The sequence below is a fragment of the Bombina bombina genome, chromosome 5, assembly GCF_027579735.1.
Source record: "Bombina bombina isolate aBomBom1 chromosome 5, aBomBom1.pri, whole genome shotgun sequence".
In the NCBI taxonomy this organism is placed as follows: Eukaryota; Metazoa; Chordata; class Amphibia; order Anura; family Bombinatoridae; genus Bombina; species Bombina bombina.
The window spans coordinates 640,285,084-640,312,654 of record NC_069503.1 but is presented as its reverse complement, the minus strand read 5'-3'; the positions used below and the strand labels follow the sequence as shown (position 1 = coordinate 640,312,654).

At 40.0% G+C, this 27,571-nt stretch overlaps 1 protein-coding gene across 1 annotated transcript in view; it reads right to left on the bottom strand.

Moving 5' to 3' along the window:
• Nucleotides 1-7,169: 7,169 nt before the first annotated feature.
• Nucleotides 7,170-27,571, bottom strand: part of BASP1 (brain abundant membrane attached signal protein 1) — a 125,443-nt gene continuing 105,041 nt past the window's right edge. Inside the window, exon 2 of the mRNA XM_053714606.1 lies at nucleotides 7,170-8,736. Within this exon, the coding sequence (XP_053570581.1) occupies nucleotides 8,016-8,726 (711 nt within the window). The 5' untranslated portion in view covers nucleotides 8,727-8,736 and the 3' untranslated portion in view covers nucleotides 7,170-8,015. The remainder of the gene's footprint in view (nucleotides 8,737-27,571) is intronic.

Sequence of the window (27,571 nt, the reverse complement as noted above, 5' to 3'; positions counted from 1 at the left end):
AATTCAATTCAGTTAAATACATGTAGGATCTGGATCACTATAGAAATGATCTTTCCATTAAAATATTGAATTGGAAACCGCTGAACTACATTTTTTTTTATCGCTAGATCAATATAAATATTTAATGAGGATTACAGAATATACTGTACAACTTGAATGGAATAGATTTACCTCCAACAACCGCAAAACCTCATAATATGTTATTTACTTTAGAACATTTCTGCAACATTCTAGTTTGTAGAAGACAACAAGCTGGCCTTTAAAAATTAGAATGTTTTTTTTTCCCTTTTTAACAAAAAAAAATTAATAAACAAATAAAAACAAAATGTATGCTTACCTGATAAATTTCTTTCTTTCCGGATATGGAGAGTCCACAACATCATTCCAATTACTAGTGGGAATATCTCTCCTGGCCAGCAGGAGGCTGCAAAGAGCACCACAGCAAAGCTGTTAAGAGTCACTCCCCTACCCATAATTCCCAGTCATTCGACCGAAGAAAATGGAAAAAGGAATTAACACAAAAGGTGTAGATGTGCCTGAAGTTTAGTCAAAAATAACTGACTTAATAAAGGGTGGGGTCGTGGACCCTCCAAATCTGGAAAGAAATAAATTTATCAAGTAAGCATACATTTTGTTTTCTTTCCTAAGATATGGAGAGTCCACAACGTCATTCCAATTACTAGTGGGAGCCAATACCCAAGCTATAGGACACAGAATGAATAGGGAGGCAGAACAAGACAGGCAGACCTAAACAGAAGGCACCATCGCTTGAAGAACCTTTCTCCCAAAAGAGGCCTAAGCCGAGGCAAAAGTATCAAAGTTGGAAAAAGTATGCAGAGAGGACCAAGTTGCAGACTTGCAAATCTGTTCAACAGAAGCTTCATTTTTGAAAGCCCATGAAGAGGAGACAGCCCTAGTGGAATGAGCTGTAATTCTCTCAGGAGGCTGCTGACCAGCAGTCTCATAAGCAAAACGAATTATACTTCTCAACCATAGGGAAAGAGAAGTATCAGTAGCCTTACGCTTTCCAGAGAAACAAACAAACAGGGCAGAAGACTGGTGAAAATCCTTAGTCACCTGCAGGTAGAATTTTTGAGCACGCACCACATCCAAGTTCTGCAACAGACGTTCCATATGAGAAGGTTTAGGACAGAGAGAAGGAACCACAATTTCCTGATTAATATTTCTATCTGAAACCACTTTCGGAAGAAAACCCAATTTAGTACGAAGAACCGCCTTATCTGCATGAAAGATAAAGTAAGGCGAATCACACTGCAAAGTCGAGAGTTCCAAAACTCTCAGATCAGGAGAGATAGCAATAAGAAACAAAACCTTCTAAGCTAACAACTTAATATCTATAGAATGCATTGGCTCAAACGGAGCCTGCTGCAAAATTTTAAGAACAAGGTTAAGTCTCCAAGGAGGAGCAACAGGTTTAAACACAGGCCTGATTCTGACAAGGGCCTGACAAAAAAGATTGAACATCTGGCACATCTGCCAGACGCTTATGTAAAAGAATAGATAATGCAGAAATCTGACCTTTCAGAGAACTGACTGACAACCCTTTCTCCAGACGTTCCTGGAGAAAGAACAAAATTCTAGGAATCCTGACCCTACTCCAAGAGTAGCCTTTGGATTCAGAACAATAAAGGTATTTACGCCATTTTATTATTATTTTTATTATCAGGTATTTGTAGAGCGCTAACAGGTTCCGCAGCGCTATGAACATAGGTGGTATATAAAAACAATTACAGGGATCAAATGCTTAGAGGGTCCTGCTGAGAGTTGCACTGTTGTAATCGGCTCTTATGAAGGTGAACTACAAACAGCTGGGCTCATTGGCTTACATGCTATGGGGTTTAAGGGGATAGCAGTGGAGATAGGAAAGTTAGTGTAGGTTGTGTGTGTCCCTGAATAGTAGAGTCTTCAGGGAGCACTTGAAGCTTACCTTATGGTAAATTTTACGAGTAACAGGCTTGCAAGCCTGTAGCATGGTATCAATGACCGACGCTTAGCAAGAACTAAGCGTTCAATCTCCAAACAGTCCGCTTCAGAGAAACGAGATTTGAATGGAGCAAATGGACCCCGAGTTAGAAGGTCCTTCCTCAGAGGCAACCTCCAAGTTGGCAGAGATGACATCTTCACTAGGTCTGCATACCAGATCCTGCGAGGCCATGCAGGAGCTGTAAGAATTACCGACGCTCTCTCCTGTTTGATACGAGCAATGACTTGGAAGGAGCGAAAACGGAGGAAACAGATATGCTAGACCGAAATCCCAATGAACCGCCAAAGCATCTATCAGAGTGGCCTGCGGATCTCTTGACCTTGAACCGTACCTTGGAAGCTTAGCATTCTGCCGAGACGCCATCAGATCCAACTCCGGCACCCCCCACTTGAGGGTTAACCTGGAGAACACTTCCGGATGGAGACCCCACTCCCCGGGATGAAATGTCCATCTGCTCAGGAAATCTACTTCCCAGTTGTCCACTCCTGGAATGTGGATGGCAGATAGACAACAATTGTGAGCTTCCGCCCACTGAATAATCCGTGCCACCTCCATAATGGCTAAGGAACTCCAAGTTCCTCCCTGGTGGTTGATGTAAGCTACTGAGGTGACGTTGTCCTATTGGAATCTGATAAACCGGGCAGAAGACAATTGAGGCCAAGCCATCAGAGCATTGTAAATCGCTCTCAATTCCAAGATGGGGAGAGCAGACTCCTCCCAAGTCCATAGTCCCTGCACCTTTAACGAGTCCCAGACTGCTCCCCAGTCTAGCAGGCTGGCATCCATGGTCACAATAACCCAGGAACATCTCCAGAAGCATGTGCCCTGAGACAGATGGTCCTGAGAAAGCCACCCCGGGAGAGAGTCTCTTGTCAACTGGTCTAAATCTATCCTCTGAGACAGATCCGAATGGTCTCCGTTCCATTGCCTGAGCATGCATAAATTGCAGAGCTCTCAAATGGAATCAAGCAAAGGGAATGATGCCCATGGAAGCGACCATCAGACCAATTACCTCCATGCATTGAGCCACTGATGGCCGAACAGTAGATTGTAGAGAGAGGCAAGAGGAGAGAATTTTGGATTTTCTGACCTCTGTCAGAAAAAAATTTCATAGATAGGGAATCTATTATGGTCCCTAAGAAAACCATCCTTGTAGCTGGAACAAGAGAACTCTTTTCCAGATCCATCCGTGGGAACGTAGAAAAGACAACAAGATCTCTGTATGAGCGTTTGCATTTTAAAAAGATGGTGCCTGAACCAATATGGCGCCAGAACCTTTGAGAATATTCTGGGAGCTATGGCAAGGCCAAACGGAAGAGCCACAAAGTGTTTGTCTAGAAAGACGAATCTCAGGAACTTGTGATAATGCCTGTGGAAGGGAACATGAAGATACGCATCCATCAGGTCTATGGTCATCATAAACTAACTCTCTTGGACCAAAGGAAGAATGGAACGAATGGTTTCCATTTTGAAGGACGGTACCCAGAGAAATTTGTTAAGACGCTTTAGGTCTAAAATGGGTCAAAAAGTTCCCTCTTTTTTGGGAACCACAAAGAGATTTAAATAGAATCCTAGACCCTGTTCTCTTACAGAGACTGGAACAATCACCCCCAGGGAGGAAAGAACCTGAACACAGTTCAAGAATCCCTCTCTTTTTACCTGATCTGCAGATAGTCTTGAGAGGTGGAATCTGCCCCTGGTAGGGAAAGATATGAATTCTATTATGTAACCCTGAGATAGTATGTCCACAGCCCAATGATCTGGGACATCTCATATCCAAGCTTGACAAAACAGGGAAAGTCTGCCCCCCACTTGATCCGATCCCAGACCGGGGGCAGACCCTTCATGCTGACTTAGACTCAGCTGCGGGTTTCTTTAATTGCTTCCCCTTGTTCCAAGATTGATTGGGTTTCCAAGAAGACTTTGACTGTTCCTGCTTGGAAGAGGAAGCCTTTTGAAGTTACGAAGGAACGAAAATTACTTTGACATCCTTTAGGTCTGTTCTTCTTGTCTTGTGGTAGAAAAGACCCTTTTCAACCCGTAATATCAGGAATTATTTCTGCCAGACCGGGTCCAAACAAGGTTTTACCCTTGTAAGGAAGCACCAGAAGCTTGAATTTGGAGGTAACATCAGGTGACCAAGATTTCAGCCACAAAGCCCTGCGGGCTAAGACAGTGAAGCCAGACATCTTGGCTCCCAGTCTAATAATTTGTATGTTAGCATCAGAAATAAAGGAACTGGCTAGTTTAAGAGCCTTAATCCTATCTTGAATCTCCTCCAGTGGAGTCTCTGCTAAAATAGATTCAGACAAGGCATTGCACCAATAAGATGCAGCATTTGCTACTGTGGTAATACAAACTGCAGGTTGCATTGACCCTGATGAACATAGTTCTTTTTCAAATAAGCCTCCAGCTTCTTGTCCATGTGATCCTTAAAGGAGCAGCTATCCTCTATAGGGATCGTAGTTCTCTTAGCCAGAGTAAAAATAGCCAATTCTACTTTAGGCACCGTGCACCATGAATTTTTAATGGAGTCAGCAACAGGAAACATTATTTTAAAAATGGGAGATGGGGAGAAAGGTATCCCTGGCTTCTCCCATTTCTGTGAAATAATCTCCGTCACACGGTCTGGAACAGGAAACACTTCCACAGAGGAAGGAACCTCATAGTATTTATTAAGTTTACTAGATTTCTAAGGGTTAACAATGACAGCATTATCAGTCCAAAGTAGCCAATACCTCCTTTAGCAATACACAAAGGTGTTCAAGCTTAAATCTGAAGTTTACTTCTTCCGCATCAGATAAAAGAATTAAACTGAATATGATATTTCACCCTCAGAGGCTACTGAGGTATCCTCCTCATCAGATTTATGAGAGAGTGCAACCTGCATAGCCGCAGATGGAACAAAACACCTTAAAATCTGACAACTTTTTAGATTTCCTCTTGCACTTCCCTAACATGGGAAAAGCAGATAAAGCCCCTGATACCGCAGATGATACTTGAGCAGCAAAATCTGATGACAAATAAACTCCTCCAGAAGGCTGAGAGGAACTAAAGGGCACTGTATGTGACGCCATAGAGGTTTGGGACGTTTGAGGAACAAGCTGTGGCATTTATCAAAACAAACAGTTTGGTTATACATGTCCATAGCTTGAAATTAAAAAAAATATTCCCCCAAAAATAAATAAATTATTAAACTCTGAAAAAAATGACTACTGTCAATTTAAAAGCAGTCTTTTTAACCAAAGCGTAATATAATTTAACTACCCAAACAGAAAGGAAACCAACTCTGGACCTCTACACCCCAGACAGTCTGAGGTGCCCTACCGCAATCCAGAAGATCAATATATGCACAGAGACTTACTTGCAATCTACTTGTAACGAGCAGACACTGCAAAGAATCATTGATGCCGCTCAGCTCCGTGTCGGAAGAACTGAGGGTCACATGACTGGCAAAATAGGAACTGCGCAGATACTAAATGTGCGCTTTTCACCAACTGCCTAGTAACAGTAATTGCCTTCCCCTGAAACATACGCAGCTCCCGGTCATCAGAATAAGCCTCAACATAGCACATTCTCTCTACAACAAACACCTCATTTGCCATACATACAAAAACAATAATATATTAATAAATTAAACAATTAAGACCCACAGAGAAACAGTCCCTTAGAAAAGGGAAGATTAACCAATAGTCTCCACATACAATTGTGCCTGCTCACTGCCCAAACGAATCCTGCATATAGAATTAACTATGTCCCAATTATTATTGCAGAATTAATGATCTACAGAAGTGCAAGTCTTCAGTACCTAGAAGACAAAAAGCACTTACCTGCAGTCTAGCTGTCCGGCAGGAAGACAGCTCACAAGGCGTGAAAGGACACATACTCCTTACAGAGACCTGTAGAAAAAAAGAAATAACCAACTCTGGCTTTCTATAACTAGGGCAGCAATATGTTAGGAAGTTGTGAGGTGGGCCCTACTTTGTTTCCTAACTGCTTAAAAGCCACCACTACTCTATTGAAGAGATTGACGTGGACTCAGATAAACCCAAATCCTTGCTTGCAGGGAAAAGTACTCAAAAAAAGGAATTAGTTTCTTCAGACACTATGGGTAGGGGAGTGACACTTAACAGCTTTGTTTTGATGCTCTTTGCCTCCTCCTGCTGGCCAGGAGAGATATTCCCACTAATAATTGGAATGACGTTGTGGACTCTCCATATCTTAGGAAAGAAATAAACATGAACCCAACAAACATATATGGCACACATCAACATTAAATTCAAACCAATCATAAAACACTTTTTTTTAATCAACTTTCCAATTTACTCCTATTATCAATTTTCTACATTTAGCCACTAATAAGCAAGCGTAACTCAGGTTCTGAACCAAAAATGGGCCTGCTCCTAAGCTTACATTCCTGCTTTTTAAATAAAGATAGCAAGAGAATGAAGAAAAATTGATAATAGGAATAAATTATAAAGTTGCATAAAATTGCATGCTCTATCTGAATAATCAAATAAATAGTGTTTAGTATCCCTTTAAAGGGACATAAAACCAACATTTTTCATTTCATGATTCAGATAGAGTATAGAATTTTAAACTTCTTTCCAGTTTACTTCTATTATCAAATTTTCTTCATTTTCTTGTTATACTTTGTTGAAAAGCAGGAAGGTAAGTTCAGGAGCATGAACATTTCTGCAGCACTATATGGCAGCAGTTTTGCAAGTGTTATACATAAGCAAGAGCACTAGATGGCAGTACTATTTCCTGTAAATGTAGTGATCCAGACATGTGCATGCTACCTATCTAGATATCCCTTCAACAAAAAATAGCATGAAAACAAAGCAAATTTGGTAATAGAAGTAAATTGGAAAGTTATTCAAAATTGTATTCTCTGTCAGAACCATGAAAAAAAAAATATGTTTCATGTCCCTTTAACTATAATGCTGCTGTCTTTGCAGATCCATGCAATTTAAATGGAATACATTTACAGATAAAGACAGAATTATACATAGAATATATGTGTATTTTATTAATGTGAATAATATAAAATGTACTGTAGTGGTATTTTAACATTAACCCATTAGAGTTTCCCAAGCACATCAAATCTAGCCAATATGCAATAATGCAAAATAGAAGATAATAAATGATTCCACTTTTAAGCTTTTGTTTTGTAATTATTTTACTTTTATTACTGTTGCACCATTTATACAATTACATATATTTTCAATGCATCCATTTTACATCTTCCGTAGTTTTATATCTTTTCTTTTTTTTTTGTATTTTTTTTTTAGCCTTTTCCAATGAGTGTTGTGTTGGTGTCTGTGACATAGAATGGAAGAAAAACTGGAACTGCAAATCAACGCAGACTTTTTTTTTATTATTATTATTTCCACTGACCAATAAACAGAACTACAGGTGCACCCAACCACAGACATGCATTAATTCATCATGGTAAATCTAGGTAGACTAAATAGGATGAGGATGGTTTTACTCCTGGAATAAGAGACAGCTAAAATGGGTTTTGTTGGAGAGGTCTGGCCATGTTTATCCACTGCTTTTAAAATAAAAATATAAGAGAACTGACTGCAAAAAAAAAAACCCTCCTAAAAAGATTTGATTGCCTTGGCACAAGCCCTATGGGCAAATTTGAAAAAGAACTTTCTCCAGCAATCATATTGCAAGAGTAAAAATAAAATGTATTATGCTGACGTTGTTTTCATTGCTGTTTTCGGTTGTAAAAAATAATTTTGCTTACAAACATCTATCACTAAACTTTAATATCTCATTATGTAATTTACCTGTTACTTGACAGATTTGGTGGAATGTGTGTTTTGTACATTTTCCCACAAAAATACTATTTGGATTTTTTTTTTTATATCCTTCCTGGGCAATACATGTACTTATATCTAAATCAAGTTTGTTAGTATAGCTGAAAAAATAATCAAAAACAAAGAAGAAACATCATCGCAGGTTGCTTTAAGTGGTTGCTTCAAACAGGCTGTCCATTTTATTCTTGAACTGCTACGGTTTGATCAGAATTAGCTGCTGGGATCTCGGAAGCTTTAACTTCATCAGCTGGTCCTGCAGGCTCAGAGGCCTTAGTAGAAGAACTAGATGCTTCAGTTTCTGGAGACTTCGCAGAAGATGGAGCAACCTCATTGCTAGGTTTTGAGTCTGAAGCAGGGGCAACCTCACTTTTGGCTTCTGGTGCAGAGGGAGCCTCAGTCTTTTTGGCTTCCCCATCCTCTTTACTCTTTTCATCCACTTTACTTGGTGCTGGTGCTTCTGAAGGCTGGGGAACTTGTGCCTCAGTACTAGGCTCAGAGGCTTTTGGCCCTTCACTGTTAGCAGCTGGAGCAGGAGTTGCAGCAGTTGGCTCCTCTTGCTTGGATACTGGTGGTTCAGTGTTCTGAGGTTCGGCTTTAGTGTCAGGGCATGCCTCTGTCTTCTCTGACTCTGTGTTTTGAACTTTATCTTTGTTCTGTACATCTGCCTCCCCATCTTTAACTTCTGTTTTATTTTCTGCAGCCTGGGAATCTTTATCATTCTTCTCCTCTTTATTTTCTTTCACCTCTGTATTCTCAGTAGCAGGCTGAGTCTCCTCGTTGGCTTTGGTTGCCCCTTCTTCTTCTGCATTTGCTCCATCTGCTTTTTTGTCTTTAGTTTTGTCATCATTTACATTGTATCCCTTCTTCTTCTTGCTCAACTTTCCTCCCATGTTTGTAGCCCTACAAAAAAAGATAAAAACAATAAATTAAATGTTGCATGTGGTTTGGATGTACAACTCTATTATAACACAAATACTGTACAACATTTTCTAGTTCAGACCCATTAGTGGATCTGTTGACCTACTAATGGGCTAAATTACCCAGATGTATGATATACAGCTGATGTGCTTTAATCAGATACTCAGTACATGAAGCTAACTTTTCATTCCGAGCAATACTGAACGTTTGCATGCTAGTGGCTCCTAAAAAAAATCAGTATTAATATCATTGGGGAATCATTCTGTTTTGTAAATGGTTAAAAACAATACAAACTTAGCTTACTCAAATCTGATGCCTACCTTATCTAGCTCACCAGCAAAAATGGTCCCTATTCTCCTCAAGAAATGTCAGCTCTACAATGCTATGCCCCATCTTTGTCACCATCTATGCACACAATCTCTCTATTCTTTTCACCAATAAGTATCTTGGTCCTGCATAGCTCAGATCACATTCTCAAGCTGGGCTAACTTTATGGACACTCTACCATGATTCCTCCCTACTGAAGCTTTCACATCTTTCAATATGCCTTTAAAATAATTTATTAAAGACAGGCAATCTTATGACTTGAAATCCACTTATCACATCCTTTTACAGAGTATGAGGATACAATACACATTTGAAAACACAATAGGAATTTACACTTTTGTTTAATAGGGTCTAAATGTACAGAGTATGATAGGTCTGCATGCTGTGTGTGCAACTACAGCATTTTTTAAAAAAATATTAAGAAAAAAGTGGGCTACATTCCTAGTATGAGTATGAGTGTCTATAATTATCCTACTTACACTTCAGAGTTATATTATTTCCACCACATTAATAAATTACATTTTGCAATTCAAGTTTTCCGAAGCCACATCATAAACTTAAGATACCAAAAATCAGTTCCTGTAATCTTCTCTAAACCCCCTCTGACAACATAGAGTATGCCTTAAATCTCAGACGTGGAATGCACGAGTGAATAAAAACATTTTGCAATACACACATAATAACAAAAATGCATCCGGTAAAAGTCATGACTGTTTCAGTGACAGATTATGATATGCATAGAGCATATGTGCATATGCCTAGTGCACACTATTTGTTAAACTATGTCTTCTCAGAAAGCCGGTGGTGGCATGTGTTTGTCACATATAACAACATTAAAGGGACAGTCTACTCCAAAAATGTTATTGTTTAAAAAAAGACAGATAACGCCTTTACTATCCATTACCCAGCTTTGCATAACCATATTGTTATATTAATATAGTTTATAACATCTAAAACTCTAAATATCAGCCCCCTGCAGGCCACCTATATCTCAGTCAATTTTATATGCTTTCCACAGCAAGATAGAGCTAGTTAATGTGTACCATATAGATAACACTGTGCTCATTTCTGTGGAATTACAAATGACACCGCACTAATTGGCTAAAATGCAAGTCGTAAACAGCCCTGAGAGAAGGGGGCAGTCTGCAGAGGCTTAGATACAAGATAATCACAGAGGTAAAAAGTATATTAATATAAATGTGTTGGTTATACAAAACTGGGGAATGGGAAATAAAGGGATTATCTATCTTTTTAAACAATTCCCTCACACCAAATCTTTGGGATTTCTTTTAGACTTCACACTGTAATGCAGGAGTCTATTTCACATAAAGAACACAAAATAGCAAAATAAAAATGTCTCAAGATAAAATTTCTGTTTCTAAATTTTTTGAAGGGTATCATTGTACTGAGGATACTTCTTAACTCATCTCGTCTGAGCGAAAAGCTTTAGATCATGGGCCTTGAGAGTCTGAATATTAGTGCGTAGGGCATATGTTCAACCCAGAGGCATAACTTTTTTTCACTTTCTGTGATATGAGGTCATATTGAAATTAAATGCAATTTTAAATTAGGCAGTTACACTAAAGCTATGGAAGAGAAACAGAGGCGCCACAATGACCTGGTACCACCAAGACAAACGATATTGGTATAAAGGATATGAAATATACTCAAACATGGTGCACCACGTTTGTGAGTATATTTCATATCCTTTATACCAATATCGTTTGTCTTGGTGGTACCAGGCAATTGTGGCGCCTCTGTTTCTCTTCCATAGATCACCATTTGCCAGGATTTGACCGTCCTTCGACAGAGAGCTGCCTTGTTCTGGATTTTATGAACTCACTGTTTAGTTTGTATATGCATTGATTGCTTAGTATTTAGTTCCAGATATAATAGGAAGTGTCCCCTATCGGTATTTGTGCGCTACAGTGCATACATCTTACCCTCTCTTTTTGTCTAGTTACACTAAAGCACCTGCTCAATTGCAACATGTTGATTAACTAGAGAATAAAGCAATTTTTAAATTTTTATATTATATTGTAGCATTTGAAATTTGCATTACAATATTTCAAGTGTCCTCATTCTGCCAGAGTAAACCACTGTAGTAATAATTTAAGATTTACAGGGCTGACTAACTGTCACGCTCAATAAGAAACAAGACACCATTTTTTTATGTAAAGTGACAGGTACTTTAAGCATTTTCTCCCTGATGCTGCTACATCAAGTGTTTCTATTGCGTAATAATAATAAGGCTATAAGAAAATGAATAAATACTTTATTTATATATATATGTAAACAACTGGTAATGTTCCCTTTATCGAATACAGGTACAAATTCCCAAATATGGAATTCCAAAATCTGGAATTATTCCAAAATCAAGACTTTTTCATTAATATATATATATATATATATATATATATATATTTTTTTTTTATTTTTTTTTTAAATAAAATGATTAACAATTACCATTTTTTGTCTGCCAATGTCAAAATCTTCTCTGTCTGCATCATTAGTTTGCTTTGTGTGTTCTAAAATGCAAATGCTAGTCTATATTTACTTAAAAAAATATCTATTACCTTTCTAAATACAGCACTTTACTTTCTTCCTGATAGTACTTTGTCTGCAAACGTATTAAAACTACCTATAGGTTGCATAGATAAGATGTATTATGACATGTACATATTTTACAGATACAAATATAGAAATATTCCAAAATCCATCTATACCAAAATCCAAACCTTTTCCGATCCCAAGAAGTGTGAATAAAGGATTTTGTACCTGTATCACATTTTTATATTCAACTATTGCTTTTTCATAGACTTTAGTGTAAGTCTGTTGGAATCAATATTCAAACGTACTATTGGCAGGTTACATTCACGTATGTAAATAATGTATTCATTATTCATCATTTATGCGTTTCCTCTTGAATATGAAAGTTCTCAGACTTTGTACTATGCTGTTCACATATGTTATGTTATATTTATAACCTATTTCTTCCACTTTATTACTTGAAATATTCTTTCCAATCTGTTGCAGAACTTTTGGAAAGTTTTACACTGTGTAATAAGATGTGCAAATTCATAATCATTCCAATCCATAAGAACCAATAGGATTTGCTAAAGGTGTTCAATAGACTTCAAGCTGAGTTCATTTGTCGGAAATACGGTATAACAGTGAAAATCCTCATCATTATATTGCTCTGCATTTGTTTTTGCTAGTCAACCAAAAAGCAAATAACCTTAAGTCAATTAAAGAGATATGAAACTCAAAAGTTTTCTTTGATAGTTCAGAAAGAACATTCAACTTTAAACAATCTAACAATTTACTTACTTTATCTAACTGGCTTGGTTCTCTTGCTATCCTTTATTGTAAAGAATACCTAGGTAGGCTCAGAAGCAGCAATGCACTACTGGGAGCTAGCTGCTGATTGATAGCTGCACATATTTGCCTTTTGCCATGGCTTAAATGGACATGAACCCCAAACATTTTCTTTCATGATGTAGGTGGAACATACAATTTTAAACAACTTTTCAGTTTACTTCTATTATCAAATTTGTTTCATTCTCTTGGTATCATTTGTTGAAGGAACAGCAATGCACTACTGGTTTCTAACTGAGCACATGGGTGAGTCAATGACATTCTGTTTATATATGCAGCCACCAATCAGCAGCTAGAACCTAGGTTATTTGCTGCTCCTGAGCTTTCCTAGACAAACCTTTCAGCAAAGGATAACAAGAGAAGGAAGCAAAATAACAGAAGTAAGTTTGAAAGTTGTTTAAAATTGCATGCTCTATCTGAATCATGAAAGAAAGAAAACAAAATGTATGCTTACCTGCTAAATTTCTTTCCGGATATGAAGAGTCCACAACGTCATCAATTACTAGTGGGAATATCATTCCTGGCCAGCCGGAGGAGGCAAAGAGCACCACAGCAAAGCTGTTAACAATCACTCCCCTACCCAAAATCCCCAGTCAATCGACCAAAGGGAAATGGAAAAGGAATAACACAAAAGAGGTGCATGAGGTTTAGACAAAAATAACTGTCTCAAATTATGGGTGGGGTCATGGACTCTCCATATTCGGAAAGAAAGAAATTTATCAGGTAAGCATAAATTTTGTTTTCTTTACTAAGATATGTAGAGTTCACTACATCATCAATTACTAGTGGGAACCAATACCCAAGCTAGAGTACACAGAATGACTAGGGAGGGAAAACAAGACAAGCAGACCTAAACAGAAGGCATCACCGCTTGAAGAACCTTTCTCCCAAAAGAATCCTCAGCCGAGGCAAAAGTATCACATTTAGAAAAAGTATGCAGAGAGGACCAAGTTGCAGCCTTGCAAATCTGTTCCACAGAAGCTTCATTTTTGAAAGCCCAAGAAGAAGAGAGACAGCCCTTGTGGAATGAGCTGTAATTCTCTTAGGAGGCTGCTGACCAGCAGTCTCGTATGCAAAACGAATTACATTTCTTAACCAGAGGGAAAGAGAAGTAGAAGTAGCCTTCTGACCCTTACGCTTTCCAGACAAACAAACAGGGCAGAAGACTGGCGAAAATACTTAGTCGCCTGTAGGTAGAACCTTAGCACGCACAACATCCAAGTTGTGCAACAGACGTTCTTTATGAGAAGAAGGATTAGGACATAGAGAAGGAACGACAATTTCCTGATTAATATTTCTATCCAAAACCACTTTAGGAAGAAAGCCCAACTTAGTACTAAGAACCGCCTTATCCGCATGAAAGATAAAGGTAAGGTGACTAACACTGCAAAGCCGAGATTTCCGAGACTATCCGAACAGAAGAAATAGCAACAAGAAACAAAGCCTTCCGAGATAAACTTAATATCTATGTAATGCATAGGCTCAAACGGAGCCTGCTGCAAAACTTTAAGAACAAGGTTAAGGCTCCAAGGAAGAGCAACAGGTTTAAAAATAAGCCTAATTCTGACCAGAGCCTGACAAAAAGGATTGAACATCTGGCACATCCGCAAGACGCTTGTGTAACAAAATAGATATAGCAGAAATCAGACCCTTAAGAGAACTGACAATCCTTTCTCCAGACCTTCCTGGAGAAAAGTTAAAATTCTAGCAATCCTAACCCTACTCCAAGCCCTTTGATTCACACCAATAAAGGTATTTACGCCATACCTTATGGTAAATCTTAATCATGGTTTCAATGACCGACTCAGAAAATCCCCGCTTAGACAGAACTAAGCGTTCAATCTCCAAGCCGTCAGCTTCAGAGAAACGAGATTTGGATGGAGGAACGGACCCTGAGGCAACCTCCAGGGTGGAAGATATGACATCTTCACTAGGTCTGCATACCAGATGCTGCGAGGCCATGCAGGAGCTATTAGAATTACAGACGCTCTCTACTTTTTTTATACGAGCAATGACTCATGGAAGGAGCGCAAATGGAGGAAACAGGTATGCTAGACTGAAATCCCAAGGAACCGCCAGAGCATCTATCAGGGCAACCTGCGGATCTCTTGACCTTGAACCTTACCTTGGAAGTTTGGCGTTTGGCCGAGATGCCATCAGATCCAACTCCGGCATTCCCCATTTGAGAGTTAACCTGGAGAACACCTCCGTATGGCGAGCCCACTCCGCGGGATGAAATGTCAGTCTGCTCAGGAAATCAGCTTCCCAGTTGTCCAGTCCTGGAATGTGGATGGCACCTTGAGATACTATGTCCACAGCCCAAGGATTTGAGACATCTTGTATCCAAGCTTGACAAAGCAGGGAAAGTCTGCCCCCCACTTGATCCGGTCCCGGACCAGGGGCAGACCCTTCATGCTGACAGACTCATATGCAGGTTTCTTTAATTGCTTCCCCTTGCTCCAAGTCTGATTGAGTTTCCAAAAAGACTTAGACTGTTCCTGTTTGGAAGAGGAAGACTTTTGACCCATGAAGTTACAAAAGGAATGAAAATTACTTTGACATCCTTTTGTACCGTTTTTCTTGTCTTGTGGTAGAAAAGACCCTTTTCCACCTGTAATATCAGAAATTATTTCTGCCAGACCAGGCTCAAACAAGTTCTTACCCTTGTAAGGAAGCGCCAGAAGCTTGGACTTAGAGCTAACATCAGCTGACCAAAATTTTAGCCACAATGCACTGCAGGCTAAGACAGTGAAGCCAGACATCTTGGCTCCCAGTCTAATAATTTGTATGTTAGCATCAGAAATAAAGTTATTGGCTAGTTTAAGAGCCTTAGTCCTATCCTGGATCTCCTCCAAAGGAGTCTCTGTTAAAACCGATTCAGACAAGGCATCGCACCAATAAGATGCAGCCCTTGCTACTGTGGCAATACAGACTGCTGGTTGCCATTGCAGGAAAACATCTTTTTAAAGACAGGGAGAAAGGTATCCCTGGCTTCTCCCATTCCTGTGAAATAATAACTTTCAACTTAAAGGGACAGTATACACTCATTTTCATATAACTGCATGTAATAGACACTACTATAAAGAATAAGATGCACAGATACTGATATAAAAATCCAGTATAAAATGGTTTAAAAACGTACTTAGAAGCTTTCAGTTTAGCTCTGTTGAAAAGGCAGCTGGAAAGCCCACTGCAAGTGGGAAATAAGACACTCCCCCCCTCCCCCTTCTTTTGCATATGAAAAGACCCTTTACACAAACAGGAGCAAGCTGGAGAAGGTAGCTGACGTATTCACATAAAACCTTGGGGCTTGGTTAGGAGTCTGAAAATCAGAGCAATGATATTTAAAAATAAGCAAAATTATACATTTAAAAAAAACAAAAAAAAACTTTATGGGCTTTATAAATAGATCATCTACAAAACATTTATGCAAAGAAAAAATGAGTGTATAATGGCCCTTTAACACCTCAAAAAGCATTTATAACATTATGCTATTATAACAGTCACCTCTATACCTCAGATATACTGAGGTGCCTTACCACACTTTCAGGAGAATTTCAATAGAACTCAAAAGCAAAAACATAAATTATGCCTACCTGATAATTTAATTTCCCTCGTGGGGAGGAGAGTCCACTGCTTCATTCATTACTATTAGGAATAAAGAACCTGGCCACCAAGAGAAGGCAAAGACACCCCAGCCAAAGGCCCAAACACCTCCCCCACTCCCCTTATCACCCAGTCATTCTGCAGAGGGAACAAGGAACAGTAGGAGAAACATCAGGGTATAAATGGTGCCAGAAGAGAAATTAAATTTAGGTCCGCCAACCGGAGACACGGGTGGGAGCCGTGGACTCTCCTCCCCATGATGGAAAATAAATTATCAGGTAAGCATAATTTATGTTTTCTATCTAAAGGGGAGGAGAGTCCACGGCTTCATTCATTACTATTGAGAACATATACCCAAGCTCTAGAGGACAATGACTGAAACCGGCAGGCTGAAAGGCATACCCTAATCTGAGGGCACCACAGCCTGTAGAACCTTTCTCCCAAAAGCCGCTTCCGCAGAAGCAAAAACGTCTTACGAATCTGCTCCATAGAGGCCTCATTCTTGGAGGCCCAAGATGAAGCCACCGCTCTAGTGGAACGAGTCGTGATCCTCTGAGGAGGCTTATGTCTCGTAAGCCAAACGGATCAAGCTCCTCAGCCAAAAAGACAAAGAAGTAGCAGAAGCCCTCTGACCCCTGCGCTTCCCCGAATACACAACAAAAAGGGATGTAAGATTGTCTGAAGTCCTTTGTGGCCTGAAGATAGAACTTCAGGGCACGGACCACATCTAGATTATGAAGTAACCGCTCCTTTGAAGAAGAAGGGTTAGGGCACAGAGAAGGAACAACTATTTCCTGATTGATGTTACGATTGGACACCACCTTGGGAAGAAATCCCAAGCCGGTGCGAAGAACAGCCTTATCCGAATGAAAAACCAGATAAGGTGGCCCATGTTGCAAGGCCGCTGGTTCAGATACTCTGTAGCCGATGCAATGGCCAACGGGAAAAGAACCTCCCAGGACAGAATCTTAATGTCAAGGGAATGCATAGGCTCAAACAGACCTGTTACAAAACCCTAAGGACCAAGTTCAAGCTCCACGGGGGAGCAGACTGCCTAAAGACAGGCCTGATTTGAGACAAAGCCTGAACAAAGGATTGGATGTCAGGGAGCTCAGCAAGTCTCCTGTGTAACAAAACAGATAATGCTGAAATCTGTCCCTTTTAGGAACTAGCGGCAAGTCCCTTCTCTAAACCTTCTTGAAGAAAGGACAAAATTCTGGAAACCCTCACCTTGTGCCAAGGGTATACATGTTTCTCACACCAGGACAAGCAAGTCCTCCACACCTTATGGTAGATGCGCCGAGTGACTGGCTTCCTTGCCTGAACTAGAGTGTCAATCACAATTTCAGAAAAACCTCTCTTGGCTAGGAGTAAGCGTTCAATCTCCACGCAGTCAGCCTAAGAGAATCGAGATTCTGATGTTGGAAAGGACCCTGCTCCAACAGATCCCTGCGACAGGGTAACCTCCACAGCGGAGAGGATGACATTCCCACCAGATCCGCAAACCACGTCCTCCTCGGCCATGAAGGAGCAATCAGAATGGTCTACGCTCTCCCTTGCTTTATGCATGCCACAATATGAGGTAGTGGTAAGGGAGGAAAAATGTATGCTAGATTGAACCCCCAAGGCACCGCTAATGCATCTATCAGTTCTGCCTGGGGGTCCCTCGACCTCAACCCGTAATGGGGAAGTTTGCAATTGAGTCTGGACGCCATGAGCTCTATCTCCGCCTTCCCCCATCTGAGACAAATCTCTGCAAACACCTCGGGATGAAGAGACCATTCCCCCGGATGGAATGTTTGCCTGCTGAGGAAGTCTGCCTCCCAGTTGTCCACATTCGGGATGTGGATCGTTGAAAGCAAGCAGTTGTGGGCCTCTGCCCATTCCAGTATCCGAGACACCTCCCTCATTGCGAGGGAGCTTCCTCGTACCCCCTGATGGTTGATGTAAGTCACAGAGGTAATGTTGTCCATATGAAACCTTATGAAGTTGAATGCCCCCAGGCAGGGCCACACCTTCAGAGCATTGTAGATCGCTCAAAGTTCCAGGATATTTATCGGTAAAAGGGACTCCAGCTGAGACCATCTTACCTGTGTCATTCTGGCACCCGAAACAGCTCTTCATCCAGCCAGACTCATGTCCGTGGTCACAATCTCCCAGGACGGTCTAAAGAAGGATGTCCCCATGGACAGTTGTTCTGGGCGGATCCACCAAGAGAGGGAGGACCGAGCCCGTACATCCATGGATATCAGCTGTGAGAGATCGGAATGATCGCCATGTCACTGCCTCAACATGCATAACTGAAGAGGACTGAGATGAACCCTGGCAAATGTAATGACGTCTATGCTGGAGACCATGAGCCCGATCACCTCCATACATTGGGCCACCAAGGGCCTTTATGAGGATCGAAGGGCCAGACAAGAGGATGCAAGCTTTCTGCGTCTCTGATCCGTGAGAAAAATCTTCATGGACACAAGTGCTGGGTACCAGGGAGCTCTTTCAGGAGTTTATTTTCCAACCATGAGATTGAATGGTCCACTGCCTGACTGAAGGACAGTGCCTGAACCAGGATGTCGTTTAGCTAGGGCACCACCATAATGCCCCTGGATCTGGCTACAGCAGACAGGGCCCCGAGAACCTTTGTGAAAACTCTTGGGGCCCTCGCCAGACCGAAAGGAAGGGCCACTGGAAGTGCTGGTCCGGAAATGCAAATCAGACTTGAAGGATGCCTACCTTCATGTTTCAATTCACAGGGACCACTTCCAGTTCCTATTGTGGTCATGAACTGCCCATCTTAAACTAGGGGCAAAATGGACCTGATTGTTTCCATTTTGAACGATGGAACGGACAAAAACTTGTTTAAACACTTCAAATCCAAAATCGGGCGGAACGTGCCCTCCATTTTTGGAACTACGAACAGATTTGAATAATACCCTAGACCCCTTTCTGCAAGGGGTACTGGTACGATAACACCTAGAGAGGAAAGATCCCTCACTCTTTTTCAGGCCTCGATGACAGGTTTGACACAAGGAATCTGCCCCTTGGAGGGAAGGACTTAAATCCTATCCTGTAACCCTGGGAGACAACCTCCAGAACCCAAGGGTCCTAAACATCCTGCAACCAGGCTTCGGAGAATAGAGATAACCTGCCCCCTACTCAGTCCGTAGACCTGTAGGGGGCTCCCCCTTCATGCGACTTGGTCTCTTGTTCCGTTTAGACTTGTTCCAAGACTGAGCAGGCTTCCAAGTTCCCTTGGACTGGTCAGCTTTCGTGGCGGGCTCCTGGCGCTGGCCTTATACGCACGAAAAGTAGGTCCTTTCGGTTTAGCTTTCTTATCTTGGGGTAGAAAGGCACCCTTGCCTCCCGTAACCGTGGAAATGATCGAGTCAAGGCCTGGACCAAACGGAATCTTTCCTTGAAAAAGCAGGGACAGCAACCTCAATTTAGAGGTCGAGTCCGCCGACCAAGATTTTAGCCACAAGGCTCTGCTCGCTAAAACCAAAAACCCTGACACCTTAGCATTCAGGCGAATAATTTGCATATTAGCGTCACAAATGAAAGAATTGGCTACCTTCAAAGCCTTAATCTTCTCCTGTACCTCTTCGAAAGAGGGTTCACCCTCAATCATTTCACTCAGGAAATCACATCAATATGATGCAGCTCCAGCAACCGCGGCTACGGCTGCTGTCGGCTGAAAAACAAACATCTTTCTCAGCATGTTTTCCAACTTTTTATCCATGGGCTCTTTGAACGACGAGCTATCTTCTAGGGGAATAGTAGTTCGCTTAGCGAGCATGGAGATGTCCCCATCTACCCTAGGAATAGTCCCCCACAACTCCAACTGAGCCTCCGGAACGGGGAAAAGTTTCTTAAAGGATGAAGAAGGGGAAAAGGAAGAACCTAATCGAGCCCATTCGTTCTTGATAATGTTAGCCATCTTTATAGGAACCGGGAAGGTCTGCGGTACCACCCTGTCCTCATAAACCTTAGCTAGCTTAGGGATAGAAGGCTCCTCCGGAAGCTTTGGCTCCGGAACCTCTAGAGAAGCAAGCACTTGCTTTAGCAAAAAGCGCAAATTCTCCATCTTATAGCCAGGCTCCTCTGCCGGAGCTTTAGAGGACACGGATTCCGACCCAGAAAGAGTCCCCTCCGACGTGTCAGAGTGGGCCCCTTCATCGAACCACTCCGCAGGAGCATCTGACGAAGACAAGTCCTGAGTTGAGCCGCTCTGAAAAGCCCTTCGCTTGCGCTTAGCAGAACATGGTAAGGCGTGGATCATTTTAGAAACCGCTGTCTGCAGTTGATCCGCAAAATCTGGCAGCCAACATATCTCTCCCGAAGGAGCAACAGTCGGACCCCGGGGCGCTGCATGTGCAATAGGGGACTCAACTCGGGAACGCACATCACGGGACGGAGAACCGTCAGAGGTGGACGGCTCAGTGGTACTAGACATTCTTTTAGTCTTACATGTCTCGACCCTCTCAAGGCAGGTGGAACATAATTGGGTAGGCTGGTCTACTGGAACCTCACAATAAACACAGGTATGAGACTTTGTTAAAGAGGGAGTACCCTCTAATGCGTCAGAATCCTCCATAGCTTACGCTTTTATTAGAATAAAAGAGAAACTAACAGTCACCTTTATAACACAACACTCACAAACTCTGAACCTGACTACAGAAACCGCTTTGTCTCCTCTGTCGCAGATCAGACCGGAAGTGAAGAGCCCCACCCAGTCACGCGGGTGCCTCACAGGACCGCCCCTGCCTAAAGGAGAAAACGCGCCAAAAAAGGGACGACACAAAAACTCCTGAAAAAGAACCTGATAATTCCCCACATTGCCAGAGCCTTATCCCGCACAGCGCAGCAATGACACAAAATCATGTATAAACCCCCCTGTTCAATAATCCCCCTACCAGGAATATTAACCCTTGATTCTGTAAAGATAAAAGGCGCCACACTAAGGCCCTGTCTTCTATGTTAACATTGTGTATAAAATTAAACGTTCTTACCAGAATTCATGCCGTGGAACAGGAACACGGCCCTTCAAGTGTGACAGGTCATAGCAGCGCTCCTGGCATGGACTTGAGAGAAGAAAGCTGTAGGAGCTGTTAATATGAGTCAGGGTGGTTTTCACAAAAGAGACTCTCCCTGCATCTCCGGACTCTAACTTTCACCCAAGCCCTTACTGAGAAGCCTTATAGGGCTACTTAAAACTCCTGTCCCATTACGAAGAGTAATACCCTCCATAAGAGACCTCCAAATCTTCGGCACCTCTCTGCCTCCTCCTGTGACGAAAGGCAAAGAATGACTGGGGGATAAGGGGAGTGGGGGAGGTGTTTGGGCCTTTGGCTGGGGTGTCTTTGCCTCCTCCTGGTGGCCAGGTTCTTAAATCCCAATAGTAATGAATGAAGCCGTGGACTCTCCTCCCTTTTAGATGGAATTGGACAAGGAAAACAGCTTGCTAAACAATCCGCACCAAGCCGATACTCAAATCAAAAAGGCAGGTCACGTGACCTGCAAAGCAGACACTGAAACAGGAGCTGTGCAGCAAACAGAAAGCGCGCGTTCCAATGTCAGGAAAAAAATATCAAAACTAAATGGATCCCCTTGCCAGCCCTACCGCTTCTAATAACGGCGTAATAAACAGCCGTATAGTGAAACACCACCATGCCAAAAGCTCTTAACACATTATATGAGCGAAGAGAAGTAGAGCCAAAATGTTAACCCATAATAAAGGATTAACCGTCTTATTACATGCCTTACATACATAAGTGCCTGCACCTGCCCCTTATCAATCCTCAACATAAAGGATCATAAAGTCCCATATTAAATATACAGAGTTAACCATTTTCAGGAATGTCCCCTGACTATTCATGAAGTGCATGTCTCCATACCTAGAAGACAAACGGTATTTACCTGCAATCTAGCTGTCCGGCCGGAAGACAGCTCACAAGGCGTGAAAGGACACATACTCCTTACAGAGACTTGTAGAAAAAAGAAAGAACAGAGTAGCTAACTCTGGCTTTCTATAGCTAGGGCAGGAATATGTAAGGAACAAAGCAAGGATTACCTCACAACTTCAGAACTGCTTAAAAGCAACCACTACTCTACTGAAGAGATTAACGTGGGCTAAGCTAAACCCCAAATCCTTGCTTGCAGGGAAAAATACCCATAAAAGGAATTAATTTCTTCAGACACCAAACTTCACCTCCTCCATTGACAGAGGCAAAGAGAATGACTGGGGATTATGGGTAGAGGATTGACACTTAACAGCTTTGCTGTGGTGCTCTTTGCACCACTAGTAATTGATGACGTTGTGGGCTCTCAATATCTTAGGAAAGAAATTGGGTTTTATGCCCCTTTAACTGGTGTGTTCAGCTAACTCCCAGTAGTGCATTGCTGCTCTTTCAAGCAAGGATATAAAGAGAACAAAGCAAATTTGGTTTAAAAAAAAAAAAAGTAAAATGGAAAGTGGTTCATAAAATCCTTTTCTTTAGTAAATCTTGTGAGGAGCCTAAAAATTAATATGGATGTGTTTATTTGGTCTTGCAGCCCCTGGGAGTTGTATAGAATCTAGGCCAACATGCCTCTGCTAACAATAACCATTTAAAAAAAAATAAAAAAAAATATAAATATATATATATAAAAATTCTCCCTATAAAAAGTAATGCACTAAATGTGTATGTGCTCGTTTGTTTCAACAACATTATACAGCTTTTTTTTTATTTGTATTAAATTGAGACAGCCTCACACTAGAAATAGCCTCAAGTTAATGTGCTGTTGGCCTGTTGACCACTTTTGCAGGTTAATTATTAACTACTTTGAATTAAAATATATCGTATGATCTAGAAAATGTGATGCGGGCACTGTCATGCTTTAAATGATTACTTCAATAATCAGATCATTAAAGAAGCATGTGATTCATTAATTCATGTGATGGATTGTGCTGGGAAAGGTCTGTAAATCACTGCTATTAGTTGGCATAGTGAAGACACAATCAGCATTTGTAAAGGAAACCGGATACAAAAAGAAAGCAAGGTTTGTTGCAAAACCACTGAAAAAAAATTCCATAATCCTCTATGACACATGATTGAATAATCTGGTTTTACGCCAGTGATTGGATTAGAATTAAAAATGAGCGTGCACTTTGTCATACTTTGTAAAATATATTTGGTTAAAGAAACAGTAAAATAAAAATGTAACTTTCAAGATTCAGATAGAGAGTGCAATTTTAAAATTATTCTCTTGGCATCCCAGCAGTCCTTTTCAGCCCCTAGAGTATAGACCACACTTGATAATAGAAGTAAATGGGAAATTTGTTTAAAACTGAATGCTCTATCTAAATCATGAAAGATGAATTATCAGTTGTGTATTTTAAAGGAACATTAAACACCCTGAGATTTCAATATACAATGTTTAGTTATGCATAATGAAACAGCTTTGTGATCAATTTTAACTATTTATTCCTCCCTCAGTTCTCTTTGGGCTCGATTTATCAATCATTTGGGGAATTCTCCTTTCTGTTCTCCGCAGCTCGCCTATGGAGAGGTGCACATGTGAGCCCGTATTTATCATAAAAAAGTAGGGTTTTTTTCACCATAGGAGAGCTGAGGAGAAATAATGATAAATTTCTCCAGTCGAATTAGTATCTTCTCCTTATTTATAACTAAAAATAAGCAACATTCTCAATGTCAAACATATATAAACCAATAGAAATATTTATACAGCCTTCCTAGTACGTTTGTTAATCAACCCTCTTCAGCAAACTTTCATATAAGAAAATAGATCTACATTTTCATTGTTTTTGTGCGTCAATTTTAGAGCTTTTTTAAATCTTATTTTTATGCCCCAATAGATAGATGCTCTGTTATATATATTATTTTGCCATATATATATATATATATATATATATATATATATATATATATATATATATATATATATATATATATATATATACACATACAGGCAGTCCTTGGGTTACAGACATCCGACTTAAGTACAACTCGTACTTACATACAGAGAAAATAGAGCTTTATCGACAATCCTTCTTTCCAGGATAATCCAAAATACTGAAAATCCAATTGTCACAAGGACAGAAAGTGATGTGAAATTTTCTGAACAGGGGCACAGATAGCAAAACAAACTTTATCCTATGCTATCCAAAACAAAAAAAAAATGTTTAGCTAGAGTTTCACCTAAAAAAAGTGCCTGTTCCAACTTACATACAAATTCAACTTAAGAACAAACCTAAAGTCCCTATCTTGTACGTAACCCGGGGACTGCCTGTATATATATATATACACACACATACATACCGGTATATATTTATTTATTCCCCTCCTTTATAATTTATTATTGCGCTCCAATAACCATTATTATTGTGCTTTGTTATAGCTAAGTTTCGCACCTTGTAGAGCCCTTTTTTTTGCAACATTGCTTCTACAACTGGTACAGCATAGATTTCTAATGCTGTTCTCCACTGTAGCTTTTTAGAACTTTAATGCAGGAACTTGCAGGAGAACTTTCAGTCCTCCACAGGAGAATATAAATGATAAATTTGTAAGTACGAGAATTATGAGAACTATATGAAATATGACTAAAAGGATCTAATTTAACCCTTTTTTTTAGAGAACATGTTCTCCAAGGAGAGTGAGAACAGAGTAGGAGAATTTTACAGTTGAACTTGCCCAATTTTAGGCACATTACTGAATGATAAATAGGACAATTATTTCTCATGAGAACTTTTAGGAGAAAATCTAGGAGAATATGAATGATAAATTGAGCCCTTTCTGTTATTTTAGCTCCGAAGATTATGAATTTTATTATTATCAGAACGTGAAATGCACCCTGCTGACTTATCAAGGCTAACCCTGCTACATATTTTCTTTAATTGTCTTTAACAGCTAACAACTGCAAAACAATGCAGTTTTTTTTTTTTATTATCAATATGACCATGACTTGATTAGCTCCTCCAAATAATGGGTGGATTTTGGCTATTGAAAACAATTGCAGTAAAAAGGATGCTAAAGTGCCCGTTTTTTAAAAATTTGATTAAAAACAGGGGCACTTTAATTCATCAAAATTTACATTTCACTCCTGTTGAGAAAAAAAAAATTACCTTTTAATCTTCACAGCAGCTCCAGCTTCCTCCGCCCGTCGCAAAGCCTCTTCCTGGGTCTAAAATGTGGAATCCAACTTCCTCCAATCACGGATGGAGGATGACCTATCCACCATTTCTGACGTCAGAAATGGCTTGCAACGACCAGAGGAAGCTGGAGCGGCTGTGAAGATTAAAAGGTACGTTTTTTTCTCTCGACAGGAGTGAAATGTAAATTTTGATTAATTAAAGTGCCTCTGTTTTTAAGCGAATTTTTAAAAACCGGGCACATTAGCATCAAAATTGACATTTATTTTAACATTAACATTTGGGGTTTGCTGTCTTAAGAATGTAATACTTTAAATGAGACATGTCTCACAATAATAAAAAGTGCCTCATATTTATCACCGATTTCATAATGCCCATATCATGAAGGTAAAGAATTAGATTTTACGAATTTATTTGTTAAAAAGAAAAAAACATAATATTTTGAATGATGCACATTTGCAAGTGCGTTCTCCTGTTACAAATACATTTGCCCTTTATGTCTATTTTGTTTAGAATTAATAGCGAAAAGAGATCAGAATTAATTAACACATATGTCAGTGGTGACTGCACTGTAGAATTTACAATTCCATGCTGGACCCAATTTCTATTTAGACAGTTAAACCCTGCAGTGCAGTAATAAGAAAATGTATATTTTAATAATGAAACAGTCTTGCACAGTCTGGCAGTTTTTGTGCGCACTCTCGTGAACCTCTGTTATAATAAATGTATGCCCACATCGCTAACACATATTACATATCTAAAACCTATTTTCACAGATTAATTACATTTGAAATTCCTCTGCCAGACTGAAAATCTTCCAAATACATATTTCATTCTTGATGGATAGTTATGGTTAATGTTATTTTATCTTATGTATAAAATTACTCAAATTCTCTGGAAGACTAATGCTTGACAAATACATAACAAACTTAGGAGCAAGTCTTTAAAAATATTTACATGAATGTAAAATAATATGTTTGAGTAAAAATATGTCAAACTTTTAGTAGCAGTACATAAAACCGACAGACCAAAAGATAGACAAAGGTTTTTTGTTTTGGCATAGGAATCATATAAAAGGAAGTAAAATAAGTTAAACGTCTCTTTTCTTTAAAAAAATGTGTTTTTTGCATGGTTGCATTAAAGTGAAGGTCAATTTTGACGAATTAGTGCCCGTTTTTTTTAATAATCCTATTAAAAACAAGGGCACTTTAATTAATCAAAATTTACATTTCAAGCGTTTTCTTCAAAAACTTACCTTTTAATCCTGAAAGCTGCTCCATCGATTTCCCCGGCCGTCGGAAGCCTCTGCTTACGTCAGAAATGATGATTCCAGCTTCTTCCAATCACAGCGTCGTCCCCCACCCCGGGGGGGATCATGGGCTGAGGGAACATCGTGATTGGATGAAGCTGGATTCATCATTTTGGACTCGCAAAGAGGACTTGCGACGGGCAAAGGAAGCGCTGCATCGGCTCTCAGGATTAAGGTAAGTTTGCAAAGAAAAAGCTTGAAATGTCAATTTTGATTAATTAAAGTGCCCTTGTTTTTAGTAAGATTATTAAAAAAACGGGCACTAATTTGTCAAAATTGACCTTCAATTTAAGTTAACATATAGACAGAGATAGATATAAACGTAGATGATAGCTTGATAGATAGACAAGCAGCCCTGATTTAGATTTACTAGTTTGTTTTCCAACATACTATTATTCAAAGGATTACAATGCTTACAGCCTACATGGTCAGCAGCATTCAACTTCAGTTGCTTTTCTTCCTTTATGTCTCACAATTGAATACCAATTTATTGTATTTTCTTTCTCAAGCATATAAGCCTTGGCAATGTACACTTTTGTTTGTCAATACACCTGGAATTGGCACAAAAAAAATCTGCAAAATCTTGAAACAAAAACTAGAAGAAATGATGTGCTAATATAAGTAAGGAGGAGTCCTAAGTGCGCTGGGATTTAGCGCTATTAGAACAGCATAGAACGTCCTAACCATTTCTATCTAACGGGTACATATAGTGCGCAAACTAATCACCTGTAAGGGTCTCAAGACGCTAACCATTTGGCTGTACTGAAGCCAAAGCTGCTTCCAAAATGGGATCATTGGATGGAGGGGGAGGCTAGCATCATAGGTACACACCCCTGACATGATCCCAGAATTGAAATCATGCGATCACATGATTTACATTTTTCCTTTTTTGTTTACATCAGAACGTTGTTCTAAAGTAAACAAATAAGTCCCGGCAGGAAGAGGTTAATGGTGCTTTTCTGTTGATAATATGACAAGTTTTTATAAATGATTGTGATCAACTAAAAACTCTTGTTAAAAAGGTCTACAGTTATGTGTTTTTTTCCACA